The sequence below is a fragment of the Salmo trutta genome, chromosome 18, assembly GCF_901001165.1.
Source record: "Salmo trutta chromosome 18, fSalTru1.1, whole genome shotgun sequence".
NCBI classification, from domain to species: domain Eukaryota; kingdom Metazoa; phylum Chordata; class Actinopteri; order Salmoniformes; family Salmonidae; genus Salmo; species Salmo trutta.
In genome coordinates this window covers 5,823,471-5,848,176 of record NC_042974.1, presented here as the reverse complement: position 1 = coordinate 5,848,176, position 24,706 = coordinate 5,823,471, and the positions used below count along the sequence as shown (strand labels likewise).

General features: G+C 43.9%; 1 protein-coding gene across 1 annotated transcript in view; it reads left to right on the top strand.

Annotated features, from left to right (window-relative positions):
- LOC115152787 (probable lysosomal cobalamin transporter) overlaps positions 1-24,706 on the top strand; it is a 181,299-nt gene that overhangs the window by 496 nt on the left and 156,097 nt on the right. The window contains exons 2-3 of the mRNA XM_029697581.1: positions 2,566-2,742; positions 6,918-6,981. Coding sequence (XP_029553441.1) covers positions 2,566-2,742; positions 6,918-6,981 — 241 coding nt within the window. The remainder of the gene's footprint in view (positions 1-2,565; positions 2,743-6,917; positions 6,982-24,706) is intronic.

Below are 24,706 nucleotides of genomic sequence, written 5' to 3'. Positions count from 1 at the left end.
GCTTCTAAGTTAAATGTCAAAGTTTAACTTGAAGTAGACTTCTCCTCCTTTATTTGTAAAGAAGAATTTAGCTAACTAACTACATACATTATCAATTGTTAGTTAGTTGGCTAGTTAGCCTGCACAATGTCACATGACTGCAGACAGCTACATTTACAGAGGCGCTGCTGAGCCTGCCTGCTACAGTAATTTCCGTTTTCATATCAGTCAGGAAGGCTTTGTACCTAGCTAGTGATTATAATAGCCAATATAGCTTAGAGGAACTTGTTTTTGTTTTCTTTTAGCTAACACGCTGAAACACCAGATTGGTTTCTGATTTGCTCCCCCTCTCTATTTATTATGCAACGCAATCCTCTCAATGGGTCTTAGTTTAGATGCAAAGCTTGTGTCATTACCTGGCAAAACACACAGGCATGGGCTAGTGTTAATTGATCCGGTCTCTGGATGGCATCCCTTCAGGATCTGAGCAGCCAATGGGCTTTAGCAGTGTCCTAACAGTTTAGGACTAGGCAACATGTGTCCCTGGAATACGACCTTGTGATTCTGGAGCTCCAGCACCATTGTATGTGTGTGTGTGTGTGTGTGTCCCAAATAACACCCAGTTCCCTGTGTGTGTCCCAAATAGCACCCTGTTCCCTATGTGTGTGTCCCAAATAGAACCCTGTTCCCTATGTCCCCCCCCCAAATAACACCCTGTTCCCTATGTGTCCCCCCCCCAAATAACACCCTGTTCCCTATGTGTCCCCCCCAAATAGCACCCTATTCCCTATGTGTGTCCCCCCAAATAGCACCCTGTTCCCTATGTGTCCCCCCAAATAGCACCCTGTTCCCTATGTGTGTCCCCCCAAATAGCACCCTGTTCCCTATGTGTGTCCCCCCAAATAACACCCTGTTCCCTATGTGTGTGTGTCCCAAATAACACCCTGTTCCCTATGTGTGTGTCCCAGATAACACCCTGTTCCCTATGTGTGTGTGTGTCCCAAATAACACCCTGTTCCCTATGTGTGTGTGTGTCCCAAATAACACCCGGTTCCCTATGTGTGTCCCCCAAATAACACCCTGTTCCCTATGTGTTCCCCCCCCAAATAACACCCTGTTCCCTATGTGTTCCGCCCCAAATAACACCCTGTTCCCTATGTGTTCCCCCCCCAAATAACACCCTGTTCCCTATGTGTTCCCCCCAAATAACACCCTGTTCCCTATGTGTGTGTGTCCCCCAAATAACACCTTGTTCCCTATGTGTGTCCCAAATAACACCCTGTTCCCTATGTGTTCCCCCCCAAATAATACCCTGTTCCCTATGTGTTCCCCCCCAAATAACACCCTGTTCCCTATGTGTTCCCCCCCCAAATAACACCCTGTTCCCTATGTGTGTGTCCCAAATAACACCCTGTTCCCTATGTGTTCCCCCCCAAATAACACCCTGTTCCCTATGTGTTCCCCCCCCAAATAACACCCTTTTCCCTATGTGTGTCCCCCCCAAATAACACCCTGTTCCCTATGTGTGTCCCCCCCAAATAAAACCCTGTTCCCTATTTGTGTGTCCCAAATAACACCCTGTTCCCTATGTGTGTCCCAAATAACACCTTGTTCCCTATGTGTGTATCCCCCAAATAACACCCTGTTCCCTGTGTGTCCCAAATAACACCCTGTTCCCTGTGTGTCCCCCCCCAAATAACACCCTGTTCCCTATGTGTGTGTCCCCCAAATAACACCCTGTTCCCTATGTGTGTGTGTGGGTCCCAAATAACCCCCTGTTCCCTATGTGCTTGTGTCCCAAATGACACCCTGTTCCCTATGTGTGTGTGGGTCCCAAATAACACCCTGTTCTATATGTAGTGCATTATTTTTGACCATAGCCCATAGTTTGACCAGAGCCCAATGGGGAATAGGGTGCCATTTGGGATGCAACAACCCCATCTCTGCTGTCCCTTTTAATTTTACATTGAAAAGGATTGGATGATCAAATTCCATCTATCAACGAATGGGTCTTCATTGAAATAAAAAAGGGCTTTATTAGTGCAATCTGGCCTTAATGGCCACGTACTCTTAAAATCTCCAACCGGCACAGCCAGAAGAGGACTGGCCACACCTCAGAGCCTGGTTCCTCTCTACGTTTCTTCCTAGGTTCCTGCCTAGTTTTTCCTAGCCACTGTGCCTCTACATCTGCATTGCTTTCTGTTTGGGGTTTTAGGCTGGGTATCTGTATAGCACTTTGTGAGATCTGCTGATGTAAAAAGGGATTTATAAATTGATTTGATTTGATAACAGTCTGCGTGAAAAGGGTTGATGCGACTGGCAATTTAAACAAGTTTCAACAACACTTTTGCAAAGTAATTCATTTGTAGTGGTGATTTAATTTGTGAATATTGTAAATGGAAACATCTGAGTGTTGTTGCTGGCTGCATTGGTGTCAGAAGTGGGATATCATAATGAGCCTACTGAGCTAAGAGTCATTCCAATAACAATGAACTGTAAACACTCTGATGTTCTGACAGCTGATGCGACCCAATAACGTTTTGATATTTGACGTGATAACTCTAACCATTGTTTTTCCATCCACAGGTGATCCTGTCCTTCTGTTGGGTCTACATCAGGAAGTACCAGAGCCGCCAAGAGAGTGAGGTCATCTCAACCATCACTGCAATATGCGCATTGGCCATTGCACTGATAACCTCTGCACTTCTTCCAGTGGATATATTCCTAGTGTCTTACATGAAGCACCCTAACGGTACTTACAAGGTATGTATTCAGCTGCTTCATAAGCCCTGAGACTTAGGCCTATGTCATTTAAGACAATTTGAGTTCAATGATATAGCAGCTTATAATAGTAGCTCATGTTGTTGTCCATTTTAAACAAAAAAAGCCATTAGGCCTACTCCTGGGCTAAAAAGCATGCTTGATGGATAATCTTTATTCTGGGAAACCAGTCCTTAGTTTTCAACTCATTGTCAGAGACCAAGGAATTTGTCTGCAAAGAGGTGATATTTGATGATTACGCTAGTCAAATATCCTTGATGATTCAAGCATGACATGCTTGTGAACGATACTAGCCTGGGAGACGGTCTGTTTCTGCTCTCCTGACAACTCCTAATGGAACTGTCATGCCAAACATGTTTAGCTTGACAATGGAGTAGGCAAAAGCATGAACAGATCAGGGACCAGACTAGAACGATACACAGCAGCACAAAGAGGCCTCCATTCATGAACCAGGGTTTATTACACTACCAGTGGTCTGCTCTACCATAAATATGATGGTAATGACTGTAATAACTGACTACCAGTGGTCTACTCTACCATAAATATATTATGTTAATGACTAATAACTGACTACCAGTGGTCTGCTCTACCTTAAAGATATTATGTTAATGACTAATAACTGACTACCAGTGGTCTGCTCTACCTTAAAGATATTATGTTAATGACTAATAACTGACTACCAGTGGTCTACTATACCTTAAAGATATTATGTTCATGACTAATAACTGACTACCAGTGGTCTGCTCTACCTTAAAGATATTATGTTAATAACTGTAATAACTGACTACCAGTGGTCTGCTCTACCTTAAAGATATTATGTTAATGACTAATAACTGACTACCAGTGGTCTGCTCTACCTTAAATATATTATGTTAATAACTGTAATAACTGACTACCAGTGGTCTGCTCTACCTTAAAGATATTATGTTAATAACTGTAATAACTGACTACCAGTGGTCTGCTCTACCTTAAAGATATTATGTTAATGACTAATAACTGACTACCAGTGGTCTGCTCTACCTTAAAGATATTATGTTAATGACTAATAACTGACTACCAGTGGTCTGCTCTACCTTAAAGATATTATGTTAATGACTGTAATAACTGACTACCAGTGGTCTGCTCTACCTTAAATATATTATGTTAATGACTAATAACTGACTACCAGTGGTCTAGTCTACCTTAAAGATATTATGTTAATGACTAATAACTGACTACCAGTGGTCTGCTCTACCTTAAAGATATTATGTTAATGACTAATAACTGACTACCAGTGGTCTGCTCTACCTTAAAGATATTATGTTAATGACTAATAACTGACTACCAGTGGTCTGCTCTACCTTAAAGATATTATGTTAATGACTAATAACTGACTACCAGTGGTCTGCTCTACCTTAAAGATATTATGTTAATGACTAATAACTGACTAATCAGTGGTCTGCTCTACCTTAAAGATATTATGTTAATGACTAATAACTGACTAATCAGTGGTCTGCTCTACCTTAAAGATATTATGTTAATGACTAATAACTGACTACCAGTGGTCTGCTCTACCTTAAAGATATTATGTTAATGACTAATAACTGACTACCAGTGGTCTGCTCTACCTTAAAGATATTATGTTAATGACTGTAATAACTGACTACCAGTGGTCTGCTCTACCTTAAAGATATTATGTTAATGACTAATAACTGACTACCAGTGGTCTGCTCTACCTTAAAGATATTATGTTAATGACTGTAATAACTGACTACCAGTGGTCTGCTCTACCTTAAAGATATTATGTTAATGACTAATAACTGACTACCAGTGGTCTGCTCTACCTTAAATATATTATGTTAATGACTGACAGTACCAGTGGTCTGCTCTACCTTAAATAGATTATGTTAATGACTGACAGTACCAGTGGTCTGCTCTACCTTGACGAGATTATGTTAATGACTGACAGTACAAAAACCACAAAAAAAACAAGCCATGAGGTCGAAGCAATTGTCCGTAGAGCTCAGAGACAGGATTATGTCGAGGCACAGGTCTGGGGAAGGGTACCAAAACATGTCTACAGCATTGAAGAACAAGAACACAGTGGCCTCCATCATTCTTAAATGGAAGAAGTTTGGAACCACCAAGACTCTTCCTAGAGCTGGCCCCCCGGCCAAATTGAGCAATCGGGGGAGAAGGGCCTTGGTCAGGGAGGTGACCAAGAACCCGATGGTCACTCTGACAGAGCTCCAGGGTGACTCTGTGGAAATGGGAGAACCTTCCAGAAGGACAACCATCTCTGCATCACTCCATCATAAAGGCCTTTATGGTAGAGTGGCCAGACGGAAGCCACTCCTTTGTAAAAGGCACATGACAGCCCGTTTGGAGTTTGCCAAAAGGCACCCAAATGACTCTCAGACCATGAGAAACAAGATTCTCTGGTCTGATGAAACCAAGATTTGGCTTGAATGCCAAGCGTCACGTCTGGAGGAAACCTGGCACCATCCCTACGGTGAAGCATGGTGGTGACAGCATCATGCTGTGGGGATCTTTTTCAGCGGCAGGGACTGGGAGAGTAGTCAGGATCGAGGGAAAGATGAACGGAGTAAAGTACAGAGAGATCCTTTGAAAAAATGCTGACTGGGGAGGTCAGTTGGTAGAGCATGGTGTTGCAACGCCAGGGTTGTGGGTTCGATTCCCACGGGGGGCCAGCACAGAAGAAATTTTTTTTATGAAATGTATGCATTCACTACTGTAAGTCGCTCTGGATAAGAGCGTCTGCTAAATGACTAAAATGTAAAAATGTAAAAAATGTCCTGAGCATTTTGGAAGGCGAAGGTTCACCTTCCAACAGGACAACGACCCTAAGCACACAGCCAAGATAACACAGGAGTGGCGTTGGACAAATCTCTGGAGAGACCTGAAAATAGCTGTGCAGCGACGATCCCCATCTAACCTGACAGAGCTTGAGAGGATCTGCAGAGAAGAATGGGAGAAACTCCCCAAATACTTGTGTGCCAAGCTTGTAGCGTCATACCCAAGAAGACCTAAGGCTGTAATCGCTGCTAAACAAAATAGCCCTGTGACCGTTTTATCATAACCTGTGTCAAGTCACGTCTTAGAATCTCTGCTACGTAAGTGACTAAATAAATAAATCCAGTCGAATATACAGATACCGCTGAAATACCTAACCCCCTACCATGAAAGCAAGGACAATGATGCAATAGCCATATGTTTTATGTAAAACGAAGAGAGCAGAAATGGTTAATTATTGATGAATAAAGTAGAAAGACTGATGATTAACATTATACCAGGGATAATGTCATCATATAGGCACTACCGCTGGTATGTGAATCATATTTTATAACTTCTCTCCATGATATCCTTATCAATGAATCAAGATGTCTCTCTCTTTCTTTTTCCATAAAATAAATAGCCCTGTGGTCGTTTCATCCTAGTCCTAGCCTGGCAAATAGCCCTGTGGCAGTTTTCATCACAGTCCTAGCCTGGCAAATAGCCCTGTGGTCGTTTCATCCTAGTCCTAGCCTGGCAAATAGCCCTGTGGCCGTTTCATCCTAGTCCTAGCCTGGCAAATAGCCCTGTGGTCGTTTCATCCTAGTCCTAGCCTGGCAAATAGCCCTGTGGTCGTTTCATCCTAGTCCTAGCCTGGCAAATAGCCCTGTGGCAGTTTTCATCACAGTCCTAGCCTGGCAAATAGCCCTGTGGCCGTTTCATCATAGTCCTAGCCTGGCAAATAGCCCTGTGGCCGTTTCATCATAGTCCTAGCCTGGCATTTATAGTTTAATATGACCTATGTCTCAGAAATCTCTGAGAATCTAGGATTATGGAGTTATACACTAATGTTTAACTGTATTTTTAGTTTGTGACGCCTTCATAAATAGCTTTGCAATCAATGTTGTTGTGAAGGTCTGTTTAGTGTTTTAATCTGTTCAAATGTTGTGTAAAGTCTGTTTAGTGTTTTAATCTGTTCAGATGTTGTGTAAAGTCTGTTTAGTGTTTTAATCTGTTCAGATGTTGTTGTGTAAAGTCTGTTTAGTGTTTTAATCTGTTCAGATGTTGTTGTGTAAAGTCTGTTTAGTGTTTTAATCTGTTCAGATGTTGTTGTGTAAAGTCTGTTGTCTTTATTCTAATCAATGTCCTATTTCTTCTCAATACAGGAGTGGGCAGAAAGCAATGAGACACGAGGCCAAATCGAAGACACGGTGCTGTATGCTTATTACTGTGAGTAGGGTACTATTTGTATTCATATAAACATATTTATCAAGGCACAGTACCAGCAAAAAAAAAATCTGTTCGCTAAACCTTTTGTTTAAAGTCAAATATTTACCATTGACTTATGTTTGTACCCATTGTGACTTTAATAGTTTGAACAAATCAACTAATTCCTGATTGGTAGAGAGTGATTTGGTATGGAGTGAGAATCTCCATTGGAATAGATGTTTTTGTCCAGGTCTAGGATTAATCTGTGTCCGGGAAACTAGCCATGATGCTGTAAGGGACAGAGGGTCCCCACCTTCTCCATATTGAATAATGAATGGTTGGATTTATTTGTCTCTCTGGTTGCCTGGTCAATAACACTGACATTAATACTCTCTGTATTAACCTCAGTTAGCCTACCTAGGCAGTAATACTATCTGTATTAATCTGTTAGCCTACCTAGGCAGTAATACTCTCTGTATTAATCTGTTAGCCTACCTAGGCAGTAATACTCTCTGTATTAATCTCAGTTAGCCTACCTAGGCAGTAATACTCTCTGTATTAATCTCAGTTAGCCTACCTAGGCAGTAATACTCTCTGTTAGCCTACCTAGACAGTAATACTATCTGTATTAATCTCAGTTAGCCTACCTAGGCAGTAATACTATCTGTATTAATCTCAGTTAGCCTACCTAGGCAGTAATACTCTCAGTTATTCTACCTAGACAGTAATACTATCTGTATTAATCTCAGTTAGCCTACCTAGGCATTAATACTATCTGTATTAATCTCAGTTAGCCTACCTAGACAGTAATACTCTGTTAGCCTACCTAGGCAGTAATACTCTCAGTTAGCCTACTTGATCATGAGCTGTTAGTTTCCTCAGCCCAGACCCTACCCAATCAGAAAATCTACTTCCATCAGTCGCATAATGTCATCAGAACATTCTCTTTGACAGACAAGGTACAACACGGTGCATGTAAATCCCAGCATGCACTTCAATTCACCTGCCCACTATGCGTTACTTGACTTTGTCCTCTAGACTGAGTCGTAGACGCCACTAATATGATTTTCTGTGTTGCTGTCAAAGATTTGGATGAAAAATGCACTCAAAGGAGGAGTTGAATTTATAGGGTCTTATATAATGCAGAAGTAGTTTGTCTTAAATGTAGATTTGAATCCTATCAGGACTGTAATTGATTTAATGGCTAAATGGCCTAGATATATCTTGTCTTGTGTATGGTACAGCAGTTCTACTCAGATTTGTCAGTTCTATCTCAAGGTACTTAGCTTACAGTACGTGGAAGCATCAGATCTCACCCTGCATACAGAGTGGAGGGAGGAGAGGATGGAGGGAGGAGAGGACAGAGTGGGGGGAGGGAGGACAGTATAGAGTGGAGGTAAGGAGGGAGGACAGAGTGGAGGGAGGGGGGGAGGAGAGGACAGAGTGGAGAGAGGTAGGGGGGGAGGAGAGGACAGAGTGGAGAGAGGTAGGGGGGAAGGAGAGGACAGAGTGGAGGGAGGTAGGGGGGGAGGAGAGGACAGAGTGGAGGGAGGTAGGGGGAAGGAGAGGACAGAGTGGAGAGAGGTAGGGGGGAAGGAGAGGACAGAGTGGAGAGAGGTAGGGGGGAAGGAGAGGACAGAGTGGAGGGAGGTAGGGGGGGAGGAGAGGACAGAGTGGAGGGAGGTAGGGGGAAGGAGAGGACAGAGGGAGGTAGGGGGGAAGGAGAGGACAGAGTGATGGGAGGGGGGAGGAGAGGACAGAGTGATGGGAGGGGGGAGGAGAGGACAGAGGAGAGGACAGAGTGGTGGGAGGGAGGAGAGGACGGCGTAGAGTGGTGGGAGGGAGGAGAGGACGGCGTAGAGTGGTGGGAGGGAGGAGAGGACGGCGTAGAGTGGTGGGAGGGAGGAGAGGACAGAGTGGTGGGAGGGAGGAGAGGACAGAGTGGTGGGAGGGAGGAGAGGACGGCGTAGAGTGGTGGGAGGGAGGAGAGGACGGCGTAGAGTGGTGGGAGGGAGGAGAGGACGGCGTAGAGTGGTGGGAGGGAGGAGAGGACGGCGTAGAGTGGTGGGAGGGAGGAGAGGACAGAGTGGTGGGAGGGAGGAGAGGACAGAGTGGTGGGTGGGAGGAGAGGACGGCGTAGAGTGGTGGGAGGGAGGAGAGGACGGCGTAGAGTGGTGGGAGTCCGAACAGTCCAACTTCTGTCTGTAGCGTCTGAACAGTCCAACTTCTGTCTGTAGCGTCCGAACAGTCCAACTTCTGTCTGTAGCGTCTGAACAGTCCAACTTCTGTCTGTAGCGTCCGAACAGTCCAACTTCTGTCTGTAGCGTCTGAACAGTCCAACTTCTGTCTGTAGCGTCTGAACAGTCCAACTTCTGTCTGTAGCGTCCGAACAGTCCAACTTCTGTCTGTAGCGTCTGAACAGTCCAACTTCTGTCTGTAGCGTCTGAACAGTCCAACTTCTGTCTGTAGCGTCTGAACAGTCCAACTTCTGTCTGTAGCGTCTGAACAGTCCAACTTCTGTCTGTAGCGTCTGAACAGTCCAACTTCTGTCTGAACAGTCCAACTTCTGTCTGTAGCGTCTGAACAGTCCAACTTGCGTCTGAACAGTTTGGGTTCTTTGCTTTGAATTGCACTACTAAGCAGTGGAGTCCTCTATGAACAACCTGTTTTATTCTGAACTAATCAAAGTCAATTCAATTGATCACAGATGGAAGCCAATTTTTGTAATTTTTTTATTTGTGATCTGGAAGGTGGTTGGTTATACCTCAGCAAGTTTGCAATTACAATTCTAAGGGGCAGTGTTCTCTTATCCAAATAGGCTATTTTACTGTTTTAATTTTAATACGTTTTCAGAGTTTTTGTGTGTAAATAAAGTCTGATTTTATGTGTTTTCATTTCAGGCTGTAAGGCAACAAAAGGTGAACATTTTGGAAGGTGTTGGTGACTTTCCATACCTGCTGTATATATGGAGACTGTTTAGTTCCAAAAATAAGGGGTTAAAACATAAAATAACATGTTTCCTGATCTTTCTTATATCTCTCAGATATAGGACAGACACTTCAGAACAAACTTTTTGGGACTCTTTTGTTCCATGTAGTGAATCTGTTATTCAATGCTTTTGTGTGGGCTAATAGCAGTAAGGCCAAACGTTTTTATTAAATGTATATATTTTTGGGATACTTCAGGAGGTCTGAACATTCAAAATCAAATAGTAAAATGATCCTTCGTATGATCTCCTTAAAACAATTCCTTATAGTTTAGTAGAACTCTCCCCTGGCTTAGACAGGGCTTACACTGTAAAGGGTTAAATAAGGACTGTAGAAAGCAAAGTGAAGCAGAGAGAACAGAACAGTGGGGTAAAATCCCTGTTGAGCAGGATTATAAATCCTTAAAGCGAGATTGTCTCTCTAGAAACTCATGTGTGATTGTGTATTATATATATAAAGAGTCCGGCTTTAAATGGGGGACGTGTTATTCCTCCAATTACAGCGTTGAGTTTGACAGAAGCTGGACAGATCTGCTGGGCTGGCTGTCGGTTGTTTTGTTTTGTCACGGTTGAGAGACTATGATTCCTTTTTTACCCAGAAAGGAGGTGGGAGGTAGGGAGAAGGGGAGGGAGGGAGGTAGGGAGAAGGGGAGGGAGGGAGGTAGGGAGAAGGGGAGGGAGGGAGGGAGGTAGGGAGAAGGGGAGGGAGGGAGGGAGGGGGGAGGGAGGGAGGTAGGGAGAAAGGGAGGTAGGGAGTTGGGGAGGGAGGTAGGGAGAAGGGGAGGGAGGGAGGTAGGGAGAAGGGGAGGGAGGGAGGTAGGAAGAAGGGGGAGGCTTTAAAGAGGTTGCATACCCTAGCATGTGTCAATGTGATGCTGACGATGGGAGCCTGTCTATGCTGCAGAAGTGTGTGTGTGTGTGTGTGTGTGTGTGTGTGTGTGTGTGTGTGTGTGTGTGTGTGTGTGTGTGTGTGTGTGTGTGTGTGTTTTCTGCTGTGGCAATAACCTTCGGCAGTCGATCAGGAAGGTTCAAGGCTGTTGGAAAACAACATACAGTACATTAAACATATATTTATGTGACTCTTCAAAGCCATTGACAAGGCTTATTTGCATTAGCAGCAACATGCATTGGTTTCTGGTGTTTCTGTTAACACGTGTCTGTCTGTCACTGGTGTGTCTGTTAACACGTGTCTGTCTGTCACTGGTGTGTCTGTTAACACGTGTCTGTCTGACACTGGTGTGTCTGTTAACACGTGTCTGTCTGTCACTGGTGTGTCTGTTAACACGTGTCTGTCTGTCACTGGTGTGTCTGTTAACACGTGTCTGTCTGACACTGGTGTTTCTGTTAACACATGTCTGTCTGTCACTGGTGTTTCTGTTAACACGTGTCTGTCTGTCACTGGTGTTTCTGTTAACACGTGTCTGTCTGTCACTGGTGTGTCTGTTAACACGTGTCTGTCTGTCACTGGTGTGTCTGTTAACACGTGTCTGTCTGTCACTGATGTTTCTGTTAACACGTGTCTGTCTGTCACTGGTGTTTCTGTTAACACGTGTCTTTCTGTCACTGGTGTTTCTGATACAAGTGTATTATTTGGTGTCTAGTCTAGACTCTTTCAGCTCAACTAGTCTGTCTCCTTGTCGTGAGAAGAATTGAAATGGCTGTCTTGATAAAATGGATGTTGTCATGGCAGCCAGCAACAGAGGGGGAGGAGTATCAGGAGCAAATAGTTCTCATAATAAACTGAGGAGTCAACACTTTGTCTTTAAATCTAAAACAGCATTTTTGATGAGGGAGAAATCATTTATTTGGTAGCTAGTGAATCAAAGAGCTTGCAACCCTTTCAATGGGTCAAGGCAAATCTGACTAGGGACTTAGAGAGTGAGATGTTTTGAAATATAACTAGAATCAGATATTGTAGATAATGGGTTGGCAACTACATTCAGCCGCAGGCCGATTTGGTCAGGGGGCCGGAACATAATAATGATCATTTGTACGCTGAGACTTGACCACAACTCAGCCCAAAATGAGATTGCATTTGAAAATAACAATAATTTCATACCTTGATTACATTTGTGATCAATGTCTCTTTTTTTATTTGTGGGAATACTTATTTAACAGATTTTCTAAATGAAACAAATGATTTCCTGACTTCCTGGTGATCAGTCTTAAATAAACACTTGCGGGCCAACTGTTGTAGATGGTGTTTTACCATCCTCTACAGAAGGTCTCTACTGTAATATAACTAGAATCAGATATTGTAGATGGTGTTCTACCATCCTCTACAGAAGGTCTCTACTGTAATATAACTAGAATCAGATATTGTAGATGGTGTTCTACCATCCTCTACAGAAGGTCTCTACTGTAATATAACTAGAATCAGATATTGTAGATGGTGTTCTACCATCCTCTACAGAAGGTCTCTAGTGTAATATAACTAGAATCAGATATTGTAGATGGTGTTCTACCATCCTCTACAGAAGGTCTCTACTGTAATATAACTAGAATCAGATATTGTAGATGGTGTTCTACCATCCTCTACAGAAGGTCTCTACTGTAATATAACTAGAATCAGATATTGTAGATGGTGTTCTACCATCCTCTACAGAAGGTCTCTACTGTAATATAACTAGAATCAGATATTGTAGATGGTGTTCTACCATCCTCTACAGAAGGTCTCTACTCTAAGTCTAAGGCAGATTGTTGCAGTGATCCAGTTTATCTATTCCCCGTGGCAGCATGCAGATACACTGCAGTGGTACAGAGGGGTAATCAGATGCAGGAAGAACTGCAACATGTTGGCTATTTGACAACGACAGCGACTTCTAGAAGTCCTCATCCTGGACACATACCATGTAGTAGCAGGGTTAAATCCCATAGCTGTATTGTGAAGGTATTTCTCAGGGCTCCTACCGCTGTATTTCATGTTGAATTAAAGTTATTGATTGAGTGTATTTTTCCTCTTCTCATTCTCTCCTCTTCTGCATCCTGTGAGGGATGGAAGGGGGAGGGGTGTGTTTTTATTCACCAGTAGGGGGAGCTGAAGCTCCATGTATATCTGAGCCTCAACACCACAGCCACCAAGGCTTCTAAAGAGCGTTCCTCCTGATCTAACCTTGAAAGCAGGATTTTTATTTAAAGGTAGATTGACAGGGGTTGTCAAAATCTCTCTCTCTCTCTCTCTCTCTCTTTCTCTCTCTCTCTCTCTCCTCCCTCTCTCTCTCTATCTCTCTCTCAATTCATTTTCAATTTAAGAGGCTTTATTGGCATGGGAAACACATGTTAACATTGCCAAAGCAAGTGAAATAGATAATAAATAAAAGTGAAATTAACAATAAAAAATGAACAGTAAACATTACACTCACAAAAGTTCCAAAAGAATAAAGCCATTTCAAATGTCATATTATGTCTTTATACAGTGTTGTAATGATGTGCAAATAGTTAAAGTACAAAAGGGAAAATAAATAAACATGGGTTGTATTTACAATGGTGTTTGTTCTTCACTGGTTGACCTTTTCTTTTGGCAACAGGTCACAAATATTGCTGCTGTGATGGCACACTGTTGTATTTCACCCAGTAGATATGGGAGTTTATCAAAATTGGATTTGTTTTTCGAATTCTTTGTGTATCTGTAATCTGAGGGAAATATGTCTCTAATATGGTCATACATTTGGCAGGAGGTTAGGAAGTGCAGCTCAGTTTCCACCTTATTATGTGGGCAGTGTGCACATAGCCTGTCTTCTCTTGAGAACCAGGTCTGCCTACAGTGGCCTCTCTCAATGGCAAGGCTATGCTCACTGAGTCTGTACATAGTCAATGCTTTCCTTAAGTTTGGGTCAGTCACAGTGATCAGATATTCTGCTGATGATGGCTTTGTTATGGAAGATTTGGGAATCACTTCCTTTTTAGGTGGTTGTAGGTAGCCTAGTGGTTAGACCGTTGGACTAGTAACCGAAAGGTTGCAAGATCGAATCCCCGAGCTGACAAGGTAAAAAAGTCATTCTACCCCTGAACAAGGCAGTTAACCCACTGTTCCTAGGCCGTCATTGAAAATAAGAATTTGTTCTTAACTGACTTGCCTGGTTAAATTAAGGTAAAATAAAAAAATCTATCTGTCTCCTCTCTTTTCTCTCTCACTCTCTATCTTCTCTCTCGCTTCAATCATAGTTTTGTGTATGCTGGTTAGGGTTGCACATTTTGGGGAATATTCAGAGGTGGAAACTTTCCATGGGAATATATGGGAATTAACAGCAATATATACAAATTAATATTAATACCATTTAAATGTAGATGTTTTTTGCAATGGATATATTTACCATCATATGGAGACAGAAACATAAACCTATTTACCTTATCATAAGTAGACATAATTGCAAATGATTAAATAAAACAATTTAGTTATATTCGTAACTTTAAGTGAGTTGACTTTTCACATGGGATGATTTCACTGAACAACAAAAGAAAGGGAATATTGAATGATCCCCAATGATCCATCGCATCTCACAAAAACGTTTTCAACATACATCTGTAAAATGATAGTTTAGAAACTAGAGCTTTGGTTGTCTTCCTCTCAGGCTTCCATGTCTTCTCCCACGGATCTCCTCAATGTCCACCTCTTGAACATCAGACTCTGAGGCCTCATCTTCACTGTCACTTTCCAACCTTGTTGAGGATGGCTTGTTGTCAGGCTCAAAAAGCCTCACATTTGCCTGGATGGACACCAATTTTTCAACCATTGTATTGGTCAGCCTGTTGCGTGCTTTGCTGTGTGCTTCCAAACAAGGACCAGTTGTGCTCTGAGGCGGCTGATGTTGGTGGGATTTGGAGGATGATGGAGACAACAGGGGAAAGAGCCTCATCCACAAAGTCCCTTCCACCAGGTGGCTGATGAGATATGTTAGCACGACTGCCATATTGCATCTACATCCTAAAGCCCTTGCTTGGAAGTGTACTTCGCCAGACTGCCAAGAACCTTTCCCTCATCCAGGCCAAGGTGGTGAGACATGGTAGTGATGACACCATAGGCCTTGTTGATCTCTGCACCAGACAGGATGCTCTTGCCAGCACACTTGGGGTCCAACATGTACACTGCGGTGTGTATGGGCTTCAGGCAGAAGTCTTCACGCTTTTTGATGTATTTCAGACCTGCAGTTTCCTCTGCTTGGAGCAACAGTGAAGTGGGCAGGGCAGTACGAATTTATTCTCTTACATCTGCAAGCAGAGTCTGAACATCAGACAGGATGGCATTGTCTCCCTCAATCCGTGCAATGGCTACTGCTATAGGTTTCAGGAGTTTCAGGCTGCTTACCTCTCTCTCCCAAAATACATCATCCAGGAGGATGCTCTTGATAGGGCTGTCCATATCGGCAGACTGTGATATGGCCATTTCTTGGAGAGACTCCTTCCCCTCCAGGAGACTGTCAAACATGATGACCGCTTCAATGTGGTGCTGTTATTCTTCTCACTTTGCTGCTATAACTTGATGACCCTTCATATACCTAACCATTTCCTTGGCTCTCTTGTAGAGTGTATCCATTGTTTTCAGTGCCATGATGTCCTTGAGGAGCAGATTCAATGCATGAGCAGCACAGTGTGATGTGAGGGTAGGACTCCTCCACTTTAGACCAAGCAGCCTTCATGTTCACAGCATTGTCTGTCACCAGTGCAAATACCTTCTGTGGTCAAAGTCATTGATGACTGCCTTCAGCTCATCTGCAATGTAGAGACCGGTGTGTCTGTTGTCCCTTGTGTCTGTGCTCTTGTAGAATACTGGTTGAGGGGTGGAGATGATATAGTTAATTATTCTTTGCCCACGAACAATCGACCAGCCATCAGAGATGATTGCAATTCAGTCTGCTTTCTCTATGATATTCTTGACCTTCACTTGAACTTTGTTGAACTCTGCAACCAGCAAATGAGTAGATAAAGCATGTCTGGTTGGAGGGGTGTATGCTGGGTGAAGAACATTCAGAAATCTCTTCCAATACACATTGCCTGTGAGCACCAGAGGTGAACCAGTTGCATACACAGCTCGAGCAAGACATTCATCAGCATTTCTCTGATTACGTTCCTCCATTGAGTCATCAAAACTTCTGATTCCAGGAGGACCATGAGCTGTTGCTATCGATAAGGTGTCTGATTCATCATTTTCACCTCGAATAGAAGTAGAGGGACTTTTGTCAGAGGTTGCTTGTTGTGAGCGCTGAGGGAACTTTATGCACTTGGCCAGATGATTCTGTATCTTTGTTGCATTCTTCACATATGATTTGGCACAGTATTTGCAAATGTACACAGCTTTTCCTTCTACATTAGCTGCAGTGAAATGTATCCACACATCAGACAGTGCCCATGGCATTTTCCTGTAAAGATTAGAAAAAAAAGTAGAAAAAATAAATAAAAATACAATTCCATGTACAGATAAATAGTTAAGCAGTTAGATGAAATAAGTTAAATGTTTTAAAATGAAAAGTATGGAAACAGGTGAATTAACACTCCTCAGTTAGCAGGCTCAATCAAGCTAAAACCCACATGGTAGCAAAAACTAACTAGCAGAACTTGTTATCAAGTTATAAATGATTTAAACACACTTTGCTGTAGGCTACTATTTACTAGTTAACAAAATTAATGTATGTCATATAAAATGTATTCACCCCACCCAGTATTGTAATCAAAACTTACCAGAAAGCATGTAGTCCTTGGCTCAGACAGTGTAGTAGTGTGGACTCAATAGCATCTCATTAGTGTGCAAGACATTGAGAATCATCTGAACATGTGATGGAAGAGTGCACTGCACATGTGATGGAAAATGCACTGTGCATGCAGAGGGTTGCAATTCCATTGAATTGGGGATAGTTTAACCTAAATATGCCACAAGACCTAGAATTGCCTTGTGTATCCCATAAAAAAGGTTCACTGTTATGAGCAAACTTTTTTGAAAGAATTTAAGCAAAATTCCCAAATTTCCCAGGCTTAACTTCCCATGGAGAATTTCAGGAAGAATTCCAGAAATTTACCGGAAGGTTTCCGACCCTTTGCAACCCTAATGCTGGTTTCATTTTGTTCGTTGAAAGATACGATCCATTTACATTTACATTTACGTCATTTAGCAGACGCTCTTATCCAGAGCGACTTACAAATTGGTGCATACGATCCACATACTTAATCATCAAGTTGATGAGCTTTAAACCTCTTCAGAGATTGATTTAATCATTAGACTGAAACATGTTTGGTTGTACAACAAACAATAATAGAAGCCTAATCATCTGCTCAAACAACAAAATACCAAAAAAAGGATAAACAGAGATAAACCCATCCCCCTCAGTCCCCATCCCCCCCTCAGTCCCAATCATCACCTCAGTCCCCATCCCCCCCTCAGTCCCCATCCACACCCCAACCCATCCCCCCTGTCCCCATCCACACCCCATCCCCCTCAGTCCCCATCCACACCCCAACCCATCCCCCCCTCAGTCCCCATCCCCCCCTCAGTCCCCATCCACACCCCATCCCGCCTCAGTCCACATCCCCCCCAGTCCCCATCCACACCACAACCCGCCCAGTCCCCATCCACACCACACAACAACCCCCCCAGTCCCCAGTCCCCATCCACACCACAACCCCCCCAGTCCCCATCCACACCACAACCCCCCCAGTCCCCATCCACACCACAACCCCCCCAGTCCCCATCCACACCACAACCCCCCCAGTCCCCATCCACACCACAAACCACCCAGTCCCCATCCACACCACAACCCCCCCCCCCAGTCCCCATCCACACCACAACCCGCCCAGTCCCCATCCACACCACAACCCCCCCCAGTCCCCATCCACACCACAACCCCCCCCAGTCCCCATCCACACCACAACCCCCCCAGTCCCCATCCACACCACAACCCCCCCCCAGTCCCCATCCACACCACAACCCGCCCAGTCCCCATCCACACCACACCCCCCCAGACCCCATCCACACCACACCCTCCCAGGCCCCATCCACACCACACCCCCCCAGTCCCCATCCACAACCCATCCCCCTCAGTCCCCATCCCCCCCAGACCCCATCCACACCACAACCCCCCCAGTCCCCATCCACAACCCATCCCCCTCAGTCCCCATCCCCCCCAGACCCCATCCACACCACAACCCATTCCAAACCTGTCTCCCAGTCTATTCTGATTCTGAATTGCCATAGGATCTGAGTCCCTATTCATCAAGTGTTTCAGGGTAGGAGTGCTGATAACGTTTGATAATTAGGATCACTTTTGCCTTTTAGATCATAATGAATAAGAGGGTGAACCTGGTCCTAGATCACCACTCCTACTCTGACAAGCTCTTTGAATATGGGCCCACATCTGACACATTTGACCTTGCATTTACAAAAGGTTAATGTCCCAAACATCCAAAACTCAGATGAACTCTAATCAGCTGCTTCTCTCTCTCCGTTGAGGCATCTTCTTCTCAGGGTGTTGAGCAGTGAGCACTTCAAAGCAGTGGTGCATGATTAGCCCCTCTAGCAACAGGCCTAACAACCCTGAGCTCTCTAAATAAATCATGGCTTTCAGTTTCTTCTGCTGCGTTCCCGCCCCCATGCACCCTCATTTTGGGGATGGAAGAGGGGCTAGAGAGGATGTAGGTATTGCAATCCTCATGATAAACGTGTCAACGTGTGTGTATTCTAGGTGTGTGAGAGAAAGTATGTGTTTTGTGGGGTGCTTTGTCCTTAATTATTTACATTTACGTCATTTAGCAGGTGCTCTTATCCAGAGCGACTTACAGGTGCAATTAGGGTTAAGTGCCTTGCTCAAGGGCACACCGGCAGATTTTTCACGTAGTCGGCTCGGAGATTTGAACCATCGACTTTTCAGTTACTGGCCCAAAGCTCTTAACCTCTAGACTACCTGCCTCCATTGTTCTGAGTGTTTACTGATGGATAGAGCTAGTCGTCATGGCGAGGGGATTGCTCTCTGAAAACGGACAGATTGCACCTTTATTAGAATAGGGTGCCATTCAGGAAGCAGTCCACAACTCTTAACTGATTGAAGGCTTGAGGCAGCGGTGTCAAATGAGAAGAGAACTGCAAGACAGTGGGTACAGAGGGGATGTGAGGCGTAACACACAGGACAGTGGGTACAGAGGGGATGTGAGGCGTAACACACAGGACAGTGGGTACAGAGGGGATGTGAGGCGTAACACACAGGACAGTGGGTACAGAGGGGATGTGAGGCGTAACACACAGGACAGTGGGTACAGAGAGGATGTGAGGCGTAACACACAGGACAGTGGGTACAGAGGGGATGTGAGGCGTAACACACAGGACAGTGGGTACAGAGGGGATGTGAGGCGTAACACACAGGACAGTGGGTACAGAGGGGATGTGAGGCGTAACACACAGGACAGTGGGTACAGAGGGGATGTGAGGCGTAACACACAGGACAGTGGGTACAGAGGGGATGTGAGGCGTAAGACACATGTTCTGACAGTTGAATTTAAAACAGCACACACCCAGGTGAACACACCAGTAACTCAGAGACAGGTTGTTCTGACATGCTTGGATTTGGCCAATAGCTATTTATTCATTCAAATGGCTAATTTCCCTATAAGGAGAATGTGTCTGACTGGCCCAGACCTCTGATGGACCTTTATACAGTCCTCTCCTTCCATGTTGATGTGAACATACTGTATCATTATCCATTAACGTCAGAGAATTGGCTACAATGGTGTTATATAGATCCAACAAGGGCTCAATGGCTTATTTCATTAGGCCTATGGTCTTCAACAAGGTTCCATATAGAACCACAGAGAACCCTTATTTTAAGCAGTGTAGAAGAAAATGGAGCAGAACTCAGGGATTGGACAGAAAGAGGGGGGCATATTGGGAAAACATGGATATTGTTCCTTCAATACTTTTGGCCCGAACGTTCTTATCCTGAAGGGTGTAAGGACCTTGTGACATGCCAAACCACCTACTCTCTTTAAAGGGACCTTGTTTTGACCAGGGCCTGCAGGATATCCCATAGGGCCCACTTTTAGCTTTGATTCACACTAGTGAGCCAGCCGTGCCTAGCAGAGCTTAGTACTGGCCTGGTTACATATCCTCCGTGGTGCTGGAACCACAATGTGAAAAGACCAGATATCCAAACCAGCAGGGTGCAGTTCAGGTTGGCACAGTGGTGTGAATCTGGTATTAGATGGTGCACAGCAGGATGGACAAGGCAGTGTAAAAGCCTAATTGTCTTGTCTCATGAAGTATGTAGCTACAGTACGTGTCTATTCTCCAGTAGGCTGCAGTACTTCACATGGTCAACACTGAACACTTTCTACTTCCTATTCTCCTCCACTTCTATCTGTTCTTTTACTAAATACAATTTAAACAGCCTGAAAGGTTCTGGCAAGGCCTCCATCTTCTTCTCTCCTCAGTTTACCTCAGCTTGTGTTCTGTTTGGAGGCCAGGCCACCGAAGAACACTACTGGAACTATCAGGGAATAGGTTGCTCAATCTCCTGGGCCCACGGTCCAGTTAAATATCACTTTAAAGCACCGCTGTTATGAAGGACGTCAATGAACTGGAATGAATGAGTTCCCTTCAAAAAGTGGCGTGTGTGCCGGTCTTTTGGGTCAGTGGCTCATTATGATAATGTATTGTATAAAGAAGCTGCCCATCCTGCCCTTCCCCTGGTGTGTGTGTGTGTGTGTGTGTGTGTGTTCCACATCAATCCACTATTCATGTCTTGTATTGCATGGCCACTCCAAGAAATTGATGCAGCGCTGCCTCCTGCAGCGCCAGGACAAGGAGCCCTGCGGACTCTGCCTCCTGCAGCGCCAGGACAAGGAGCCCTGCGGACTCTACCTCCTGCAGCGCCAGGACAAGGAGCCCTGCGGACTCTGCCTCCTGCAGCGCCAGGACAAGGAGCCCTGCGGACTCTGCCTCCTGCAGCGCCAGGACAAGGAGCCCTGCGGACTCTGCCTCCTGCAGCGCCAGGACAAGGAGCCCTGCGGACTCTGACTCCTGCAGCGCCAGGACAAGGAGCCCTGCGGACTCTGCCTCCTGCAGCGCAGACTCTACCTCCTGCAGCGCCAGGACAAGGAGCCCTGCGGACTCTGCCTCCTGCAGCGCCAGGACAAGGAGCCCTGCGGACTCTGCCTCCTGCAGCGCCAGGACAAGGAGCCCTGCAGAGTTCCACAAGACCTGAGTTCAAACACTATTTGAAATCTTTTAAACAGTTATGGTGTTTGCTCTATCTTGGCTGGAGAGCCATATAGGCAGGATTTACCGTATTGGGGACTACTCTATTGGCCCATTGCTCCAGGCAAGCTGAATTAAGCCCAGATTTAGTATTTAAAATGATTTCGAATAGTGTTTGATTCCAGGTCTGTCACAACACGACTTACAAGAGGACTAGAGACTGGCTGCTTTTCAATCAGATAACACAGCATAGAAAACAGTTCAAAAGGGCCGTCTTCAGCCTTTTCAATGTCTCAGGGATTTTTGTGCAATTCTCCAAATGACTGAGATGATGAAATGAACAGTACAGTGGGTTGGTCTCGGACACCACATTGTGAGGTCACCATCCACTTGAATAGACCTAGGTCTCAGCTATATCATGCATGACATGAACAATCTACGCTTTATGCCTGTACAATGTGGGCTGTAGCAATGAATCTTTCTCCATTTAGAGGGCATTTAGCCTGGCTGACATAACATTGCATTTTCATGTCGTGATCCAAACCTCTTTATTCTCACATGATGGAATTAAACATCATACTTTGTGTCTGGGTTCCCAGGCCACAGTCATCCACCTTTTCGTAATTCATGGAAAGATATATTGTTTTTTTTAATGATATCGATTAGGATTCTATTGCAGTCAAAGATCATGTGGAGAATTTCCTCTTTCCGCTTGGGGGTGTGTGTGTGTGTGTGTGTGTGTGTGTGTGTGTGTGTGTGTGTGTGTGTGTGTGTGGTGTGTGTGTGTGTGTGTGTGTGTGTGTGTGTGTGTGTGATCCTCCATGTCTGTGCTATATTCTGTCATCAGTATTCCTGGTGTTGCTCCGTCATAGGACGGTCAGACCCTGGAGGTCGGTCTGCAGAGAATCTAATACAACAGCAAATGATCAACCAGACTGATTTGTAATGTGACGAGGCTCGGCACAGGCCAAGAGGGTAATGCTGCTATACTGGCAGACTGTGCTAATTTACAAGCTTGTGACAATCAGTCGCAGGTCCTGCACAGCTGAGAGTGTGTGTGAGTGAGAGGGGTGGGAGGGTGAGGGACTTGTTATGGAGGAATAGGATGTGCTGCATGACATGAGGGACTTGTTATGGAGGAATAGGATGTGCTGCATGACATGAGGGACTTGTTATGGAGGAATAGGATGTGCTGCATGACATGAGGGACTTGTTATGGAGGAATAGGATGTGCAGCATGACATGAGGGACTTGTTATGGAGGAATAGGATGTGCTGCATGACATGAGGGACTTGTTATGGAGGAATAGGATGTGCAGCATGACATTAGGGACTTGTTATGGAGGAATAGGATGTTCTGCACATTCTGCATGACATGAGGGACTTGTTATGGAGGAATAGGATGTGCTGCATGACATGAGGGACTTGTTATGGAGGAATAGGATGTGCAGCATGACATGAGGGACTTGTTATGGAGGAATAGGATGTTCTGCACATTCTGCATGACATGAGGGACTTGTTATGGAGGAATAGGATGTTCTGCACATTCTGCATGACATGAGGGACTTGTTATGGAGGAATAGGATGTGCAGCATGACATGAGGGACTTGTTATGGAGGAATAGGATGTTCTGCACATTCTGCATGACATGAGGGACTTGTTATGGAGGAATAGGATGTTCTGCACATTCTGCATGACATGAGGGACTTGGTTTCAGGTTTTTATTTATTTCTGAGCCCGTTAGAAGGAGATGTTGATTTGATTCTAACATAGATATGGGGATGACCTTGGTGTGGTTTGGATCCATAGAGGTTCAGAGTCAACAGCTCAACTCAACCTGTATTATAGATCATAATTAACCTGCTCTTACAGCAGTAGAGACAACTCAACCTGTATTATAGATCATAATTAACCTGCTCTTACAGCAGTAGAGACAACTCAACCTGTATTATAGATCATAATTAACCTGCTCTTACAGCAGTAGAGACAACTCAACCTGTATTATAGATCATAATGAACCTGCTCTTACAGCAGTAGAGACAACTCAACCTGTATTATAGATCATAATTAACCTGCTCTTACAGCAGTAGAGACAACTCAACCTGTATTATAGATCATAATTAACCTGCTCTTACAGCAGTAGAGACAACTCAACCTGTATTATAGATCATAATTAACCTGCTCTTACAGCAGTAGAGACAACTCAACCTGTATTATAGATCATAATTAACCTGCTCTTACAGCAGTAGAGACAACTCAACCTGTATTATAGATCATAATGAACCTGCTCTTACAGCAGTAGAGACAACTCAACCTGTATTATAGATCATAATTAACCTGCTCTTACAGCAGTAGAGACAACTCAACCTGTATTATAGATCATAATTAACCTGCTCTTACAGCAGTAGAGACAACTCAACCTGTATTATAGATCATAATTAACCTGCTCTTACAGCAGTAGAGACAACTCAACCTGTATTATAGATCATAATTAACCTGCTCTTACAGCAGTAGAGACAACTCAACCTGTATTATAGATCATAATTAACCTGCTCTTACAGCAGTAGAGACAACCTGTATTATAGATCATAATTAACCTGCTCTTACAGCAGTAGAGACAACTCAACCTGTATTATAGATCATAATTAACCTGCTCTTACAGCAGTAGAGACAACTCAACCTGTATTATAGATCATAATTAACCTGCTCTTACAGCAGTAGAGACAACTCAACCTGTATTATAGATCATAATGAACCTGCTCTTACAGCAGTAGTGACAACTCAACCTGTATTATAGATCATAATTAACCTGCTCTTACAGCAGTAGAGACAACTCAACCTGTATTATAGATCATAATTAACCTGCTCTTACAGCAGTAGAGACAACTCAACCTGTATTATAGATCATAATTAACCTGCTCTTACAGCAGTAGAGACAACTCAACCTGTATTATAGATCATAATTAACCTGCTCTTACAGCAGTAGAGACAACCTGTATTATAGATCATAATTAACCTGCTCTTACAGCAGTAGAGACAACTCAACCTGTATTATAGATCATAATTAACCTGCTCTTACAGCAGTAGAGACAACTCAACCTGTATTATAGATCATAATTAACCTGCTCTTACAGCAGTAGAGACAACTCAACCTGTATTATAGATCATAATTAACCTGCTCTTACAGCAGTAGAGACAACTCAACCTGTATTGTAGATCATAATTAACCTGCTCTTACAGCAGTAGAGACAGCTCAACCTGTATTATAGATCATAATTAACCTGCTCTTACAGCAGTAGAGACAACTCAACCTGTATTATAGATCATAATTAACCTGCTCTTACAGCAGTAGAGACAACTCAACCTGTATTATAGATCATAATTAACCTGCTCTTACAGCAGTAGAGACAACTCAACCTGTATTATAGATCATAATTAACCTGCTCTTACAGCAGTAGAGACAACTCAACCTGTATTATAGATCATAATTAACCTGCTCTTACAGCAGTAGAGACAACTCAACCTGTATTATAGATCATAATTAACCTGCTCTTACAGCAGTAGAGACAACTCAACCTGTATTATAGA